The sequence below is a fragment of the Brachionichthys hirsutus genome, chromosome 13, assembly GCF_040956055.1.
Source record: "Brachionichthys hirsutus isolate HB-005 chromosome 13, CSIRO-AGI_Bhir_v1, whole genome shotgun sequence".
In the NCBI taxonomy this organism is placed as follows: Eukaryota; Metazoa; Chordata; class Actinopteri; order Lophiiformes; family Brachionichthyidae; genus Brachionichthys; species Brachionichthys hirsutus.
The window spans coordinates 10,441,465-10,448,989 of NC_090909.1; the positions used below are offsets into that span (position 1 = coordinate 10,441,465).

Here is a 7,525-nt window from a genome sequence, read left to right on the forward strand (position 1 = left end):
ACTAACATTGTTCAGACCTTGCATTTGACAGCAATGTTTACCGGTTACTTTTATTACATTCAAGATACAATCTAGACCTTTTTCTGATGAAACATCTTTGTGTAAACGTCTCAAAACAGAAAAGGTAAAAATAAATTATAGTCACGATAGGGTTTATGCCCAAGGACACAAATTATCATGGAAAAAAAAATCAAACCCTGGTGCTTACATTGGTGAACTGCAACAACAGAAATTGAACTGGATTTGCGTTACTATGGATCCACAATATCGAGAGAAACTCACGCATAATATCCACAAAGCATGATGAGTTGGAGGAAAGTGTAGTTTATTGGTACAGGACACAAGTAGAAGCTCTTCATCTACAATCCCCAAAGCACAATAATAAACCTTAACTTATAAAGTGTAATCCTCTCCTCCATTTGTCCAATGGCCCAACCTCTTTTTTTCAATTGCAATCCTTGTCCTTGGCAGGGATGGAGCAGATCAGGACTCAACCAGCTGGAAGACAAGGGAGATATGGGGAGAATATTTTGGTTGAATTATATATAAAAAATAAAACCTTCATCATTAAAAATAATTCACTGGTTATGTAAACGCTGGAACTCTTAAGAGCGCCGGCGTTGTCTATCGAGACGTGAATCTAGTGCTTTTGTTCACATTACAAAAAGTCTCCTTCATTCAGGTGTGAACTAAAACAAGAGTTTCCGCCAAGCGTTGAAGGTTTCTTCAGCTTTCAGAATAAATAATATACAAAAGTGATAGTGAGCCGATCAACTCTGGGCTGAGTCATGCAATCATCGGCTACTTTTCATCACAACGAAAGACATCAGCATTCAACAGCTGAACGTGATGCAGTCTGTATGCAACGTGTGTCCACTGGTCCCAAACGCCGATGGACACGCGTTGCTAAAGGGACCTAATGGCTCAGGAAGTTCTGATCTGGAATTCTAAGGTCAATAAGGCCTACAAGGCCAATAACTGATTGCTGGAAGCAGCCAATTTAGATCACAGATCAAAATGTTGGTTCTTTATAATATATAATTGATAGTAATTGTTGTAATAATTAAAATACTATGACAGAGTCAAATAATTGAATTTACTCACAAAATGTTTCTAACTATTAATGGAATAATATCTGTAAACTAGAAAACAAACTACAGATTTACAATGAAACGAATCAAAAACAATACAGTCAGAGTCTGGAGTCTGGAAGCCGCCCCGTTTCTGCTGCTATATCTGAAGCTACATCAGGATACTTTGCAGCTTTTAGTTTGTTCAAACTTGTTGTTGTGTTGTTAAACTGTGGGTTTAAGGTTCTGGGATACATTTCACTTTGATCGTCTTCCAGAGAAGTGTCATTGACCACCGAGGAAAACTACAGCCAAACCAAAACACACAACTTCCCGTTGTTTACGGATCTCCACACACTGCCACTTTCACCTCATCCGGGTTTTAACTTTCAGGAAGCAATGGATGAAATATAGCAAGCAGGAGATCTATCTGTGCACAAGAGTCAGAGACTGAAGGAGGAGGAAAACGTCTTTCATTGACCAAGCGCAAACCCAACCAGCTCAACTAGCAGTAGCATTACGCAGCAGTTTGGTTCCTTGTTATTGATCAGTTCCACATGGACTTGTTCAGACTGATTTGAAGGTGAAGAGAAACCGAAACACAACGCTGAATCCTTTCCGTAGCACGGATCAAAGCGGGGAATCTTCAGAATTCTCAACCGCTGATGCAACAACGAGTTGAAATATTATTTTGTTGCCACTAATAATCGTCACTGTAGAAGTAAAAGAAAGGAATCCCACTGGGGGAGGTACAGGAAAGAAGAAAGGCTTTTAAATGAATATCACTTGGTCTTTACAGGCAGCCGCGCGGGTTTCCGTGACAGCAGAGAAGGCAGCAACGATGGAGGCGAAGACTGCATTTGGCCTTTTAGAGGCATCGATGGATGCATGCAGGCCCCTGGCACTGTAGTACTTCACCAGAGGGACAGTCTGCCGGTGGTACGCGTCCAAACGGGAGCGTAGCGTCGTCTCGTTGTCGTCACTGCGGCGCATGAGCGGCTCGCCCGTCACCTGAAGGCGAGAGAGGAAAGACGCGTTAGAAGAGCATCAGAGGCAACGACGCAAAAAAAGGAAGTGAGATGATAAAATCGTTACAAGAACAAAGGCAGTTTCAGGTGGCGGCGACAAATAGGTCAATGCTCACATCTTATCTCCCTTCATCTCACTGCACTCTTTTTTCTTTTATAAATAAAAGCCTACTTTCAAAGGAACTGCGTTTTTGCTCACGCTATTTACGCAAAGAAAAGGGAAATTAAACTAGAACAATACAAGAATCGAAAAATGTACCGGGCAATTCTGTTTCCTCCCTCAGATTTCATTTGTTGTAATCCATGCTACTAACCATTTGCCACTGATGGAGACAATTCATCCACCCGACAGGTGTAACGTGTCAAGGTGCTGGCTGAACATGATTGCTGTTGTGGTGTTGCGTGATTGGCTGCACATTGCAGAGCGGCCTTTCATTGCATCTGTGTATAATAATCAGAGTATTCAATCAGCCTCTTGATATGAAACAATGGAAGCGGATCATCTCAATAAAGGGCAAATCCTCACTAACCTACTACTACTACTACTACTATACTACTACAGTACTTTCTTCTTGTCCCCTGAGGGGTCTTCACAGCAAATCAACCTTCTCCACTTCACCCTGTCCTTTGCGTCGTCCTCCCCAACACCAGCCACTCTCATGTCCTCCCTCACTACGTCCTTGTATCTCCTCCTGGGTCGTCCTCTAGTCCTGTTCCCTGGCGGTTCCATCCTCAGCATCCTTCTACCGATGGGCAAATCCTTTCTAACCGATTAAGATATCTTGATGATACAAGTTTTTGTGTCAGTCAAAATGTGCCTAAAAATCAATTACCAGTAACTGAAGAGACCAACATGATGCACTCATTTAGAGTCTCTACGATGTGCATGCGTGGAGTTCCTGCCCAGGGGTGAGCACGGACGTGGACAGACCATACCAATCGAGTCCTACTCATCTGCGTCAAAGATTTTACATTCTCTCAAAGTTTCATGCACTTCAGTTCTTTTGTGATGTATTTAAATTGAATAAAAATATGAGGCCTTTTAAAATCAGAAATATCTACAGGTATTTATTTTACAGTAAATGTTCCAAATATTTCAGATATTCCGAATGCACTGAAGTTCTTCAATCTGAGACTCAGTTTGTCATCAGAGATTTGAGGTAGTTAAGGCAGAAGTGGTTTCCAAGTGGGCTTACAGGTACTTACATCATCCTTCATGGGCTCTTTGGGGGGGTTGAACTCCTCGTGGTAGGAGCGGCCACTTTGCCGATGAATTAGTCTAGGGAAATAAGGGGGAGAGACAGCGAGGAGGACAGGACGAGGACAGGAGCGCAGAGAAGGACAGTTGAAGGTTGCACAGTGTGACTCCATTAGATATTCTGCTTGGGCTTGAAGCAGCAGCAGCAGTATCTGATTAAATGTCCTGGGTTTTTTTTTTTATATCACAATATGTCATGATGCCACTTCCTGTCAGAAACATGCAGCCGCATGGATCAGCCTGCTTGGGTAGATTTTAAATCCCGACAGAACGGAGAGCATCTCAACACAAAGGAAAGCATAATAAAGTTTTATTTTAGTCCTCCGTCTAAATTAACCCCCTTCCCAAGGCGACTCCTACCTGCCACAGATCCTGCGGACCAATAAGGAATCGTCCACGTCAAACTCGATCACAGAATCGAGCTTTTCGCATCTCTTCTCCAACAAGTCGTCCAGCTGAAATAAACACAGACAGGGTGAAACTGTTAAAGGGAATTTGTTCCTTGCCTCCATCACCAAAGTTCTTGCTCTTTTGGGTCAAGTTGGGTTCTGACTTTCCCTGCTACTCCTGTAAAGTGCCTTGAGATGACTTTGTTGTGATCTGTCGCTATAGAGATAAAATTAAATGTTTTAGATCACAGAAAACTTCGCTCTGCTCCATCTTTGTGATGATGCAATTCCAATGTGTCGTTATGAGACTTATCACTTCCCGTCCGTCTATTTTACACCCATATTTTCAGCAACATGCCAAATCTGCCCTGCCTTACGTTGTGCCGTGAGTGCAATAGTAAAACAAAATAGGAAAAATAAGAGCTCAATGACAAAATCAATGAATGTGGCAAGTATGAAGCAGCAACACTAGAAACCGTGGAAAACCGCCCGCCAAGCCGTTTGCTGCTCTTCTTTTCTTACCTACATTCACATTTAAGGATTACGTTAGTTGTTCTAAAATGACTACAAATCACTCCAGTATGCAACACACCTTGTACCCATTTCACATTAAAAGCCCACTCATTACTTCATAGACACACACACCGTTTAAAAAGGCTCTTATTGTTTAACAGAAACAGCTGTGTAAAATGTATTGATTTGCACGGTTCACGTACAGGCTGGAAATCTAATTACTAAAAACTGCACTAGGCTGAAGAACTGATGGAAATGTTTTCTAGCATTAACTTGTATTGAGAGATAAAGCACGATGCGTCAGAGTTGATCCACTGCTCTAAATGGGCCTCATTCACAACACAAATTAGTGTTGGAACGTTTGGCCCACAAATCTGTGACTCATCAATAAGTTATTTGAATTTGTTCCGACTCTCCCCAAAAAAAATTGAACGGCCTCAGACCATGCACAGGCATAAATAAGGATCAGTGTCCTAAAAAACGTAACACAAATGTACAATGTACTGAAACTACATTCATTTCTAACAACCTTAAAGATCAAACAGCAAAAATAATGAGTTGACTAAATGACCACCAAATCTTGATTCTACAATTGACCAATTCACTTACAATAAAAAACATATATATGAGCATACAAGTACAATAAATGACTGTTCTTAATTTAAACCTGTAGACCAGCGCCACGGGGTGGCCAACATGTGCAACTGCACTGACAGCCTCTGGTCAAAGCTCAGGTTTTGGTTTTTTCCCCATCAATACTCGAGTGGAAACGCTTTTAAACACTTTCCTTTATTCCACCTCTGAAACGGTGACTTCAATTTCTGCCATTAGGGAAATTCTTCTTTTGATTTCAAGGCCATCGCTCACAACTACTCGCTAACCGTTTCGCCGTCCTCTTTGATGCATCAAACGGATGCCCTTTTATAGAATGTAGAGGAACGTGGGCATGGTTTATACAGATTGTGGATTGCGGACACAAGCCTGTCAATTTAGAATGATTCTGATTCACCAACAGGTGCAAAACAGTGAGATATAACTGGACGGTGCGCACCTGTTATGAATCAGACAGTGATTTTGCGTATACTTTCTACACATTTATTAGCGAATGAGGCCCGATGGAGCAGACGCTGAGTCATGTGTGACATCTACAGGTAAAAAAAATCAGCAAAAAAATATATATTTATACTATCCCAACCTTACATAAGAGAAGTAACAAGATTAAGACGCATCCCAACCATCTCTGCCTGCTCGACTGTGCGAGGGAAGCCGTCCAACAGGAAGCCGTTCTTGCAGCCTGTCGTATCCAAGTTCTTCTCTATGAGCTCCACAACCATGTTGTCGTTGACCTGCGAGGAACCAAAGTATTCGTTTCACCTGCACAGACTCCACACTAAGATGTGAGACACAACAAGGTACTTTCATCAAGCAAAAAAACCCAAAGCAGACTTGTTTATGTTGACACAAAAAATAGAATAATGCAAAAATAGTAACAATATTGCAACAAGTTTATACATTTTTTTCACCAGAAGACATTAATTTTGCTAAAAGAAAAACGACTATAAAATCAAAATCAGGTTTTTTTTGTAGAAAGTTAATTAGAAACTAAAATAAATCAGATCCGATTCACCATCCTCTGGACTTTCACATTTTAGACGGGGTCGGCAACCATTTTCCTGCCACGGATTGGTTTAATGCAGGTCAATTTTTCCATGACTGGGGAGGGGGGGGGGGGGGGGATAATAACCACTAAACCTTATATTATGCACTTGTAACAACTATTAACCGATTATTACACAGATATCTACTCGCGCACATTCGTGGAATTTGTGGCGTGTGAAGATTCACAGGAAAATGTTACATGTTACGTTGGCGTTTAAAAAAAAATAAAAACACCTGTCAGAATCTAATAATCAATACAACGGAATTTATCTAAATGATTTATTCTTTCTGTGCGGCCCGGTAACAAATGCCTCACAGGCCGGTACCGGGCCGCGGTCCGGTGGTTGGGGACTGCTGCTCTAAATGTCACTGAAGACTAAACGGGAGACCTGTAGAACTTCAAACGAAGGCTTGTAAAATTAACGTGAAGCGAGAGCTAAAGAGCAAAGAAAGAGGAATGCTCAGTGGATGAGAAGCGTGATTGTTACCAGCTTGCCAGCATCCATGGTTTTCTTGAGCCTCTTGCCGAGCTCAGAGCCCGAGGCCACCATCGCCCTCAGCATGTCCCCGGTGGCCAGGTGGCAGACGCAGTACTTCTCTGCTAGCCAAGGGGCCTGCAGGAGCGTGGAGACGTTATTCCCTTTAACCACGACACCTCTCAAACATTTGAATGTGTACGAACAACCAGACAAATGACATAAAGAGTCAGCGTTTTCCTCCAAGTAGCCAGTGTGGAATACAACTAGTTATAAATCATGATTAATTAACAATAACTTAGTTTAGATCCAGCTCACGAGGACACAAACAGACATCCCTCTGATGTGGGGGGGGGGGGGGGGGGGGGGTTTATACACAAACATTAGTCAATACACCTGGAACAAAGTGAAACAGGTATGTTAATCACCCTTAAATTATTAATACATTGCATGTCTCCATTTAACACCTTATGATGAGCTGATCGACCTGAACAGGCCTTGGTCCACTCCCACCTGAGGTCCCCTCACATAACCCGCTTTAAATATTCTTATTCTTCAGTGGCAGAAAGACATTTGCAGGTTTTGGGACAGGTTTAACAGCAAGCTGGGAAAGCTGTGGAACGGGTTCCGGTAACGTGACCGGGTAGAAGGAAGCGTCACGGCCCACTAGCACCGGGACGGTTTGCCAAGTCCGAACATTCACACCAGTTTACTGGAGCACAGACTGAAAAGCACCAACAATGTCAAAAATATAACGTCAACGAAGAACGACAAAGACTCTCCCGGGAAACAGCGTCAGACAGCGGCTAACATGTTTCTCTGCTTTTCACGTACAGCTGAAAACATTAGGGTTAGCGTTAGCATCAGCTACTGTTAACACCGGCCATGCGCGAATGGCTAAAAGCTAACAGCTAGCCTCCTGCGTGTTTCTTGTACAGTATACCTGAGTCCCCTTCCCGGCTCCCGGCGGTCCCAGCAGGATGGCGCGGATCCCCGCCCGCTCGTCCTTCGGCTGCGTGCTGGGGGCCATCGCTGTCCTCACAGACCACCCGCGCAGAAACTTCCGTGAAGTCCGTGTCGTTCTCCGGTGAGTGACAGCTCGGCCAAGTTGGATCAGGAAGGGAACGCTTCC

At 43.0% G+C, this 7,525-nt stretch overlaps 1 protein-coding gene across 2 annotated transcripts; it reads right to left on the reverse strand.

The window, feature by feature from the left end:
- Positions 1–304: 304 nt before the first annotated feature.
- On the reverse strand, positions 305–7,525 carry ak2 (adenylate kinase 2). 2 transcript variants are annotated; one of them, XM_068747093.1, is made up of 7 exons: positions 7,337–7,523; positions 6,406–6,531; positions 5,494–5,604; positions 3,717–3,811; positions 3,305–3,377; positions 1,868–2,081; positions 305–498 (listed from the first exon to the last, which is right to left on the reverse strand). In XM_068747093.1, the coding sequence occupies exons 1-7, from the start codon at positions 7,421–7,423 to the stop codon at positions 491–493; spliced, it is 714 nt and encodes a 237-aa protein (XP_068603194.1). In that variant the 5' UTR covers positions 7,424–7,523; the 3' UTR covers positions 305–490. The 2 variants fall into 2 exon arrangements, with proteins under 2 accessions (XP_068603194.1, XP_068603193.1); XM_068747092.1 differs by lacking the exon at positions 305–498 and having other exon boundaries at positions 1,827–2,081; positions 7,337–7,525.

Excerpts from the sequence above, each read along its gene's own strand:
- ak2 (XM_068747092.1), bottom strand. The coding sequence starts at position 7,423 with ATGGCCCCCAGCACGCAGCCGAAGGACGAGCGGGCGGGGATCCGCGCC. Across the intron at positions 6,532-7,336 it reads GAGCCGGGAAGGGGACTCAG|GCCCCTTGGCTAGCAGAGAA; the intron begins GTATACTGTACA and ends ACGCTCCTGCAG. Across the intron at positions 2,082-3,304 it reads AAGAGCCCATGAAGGATGAT|GTGACGGGCGAGCCGCTCAT; the intron begins GTAAGTACCTGT and ends TCTCGCCTTCAG.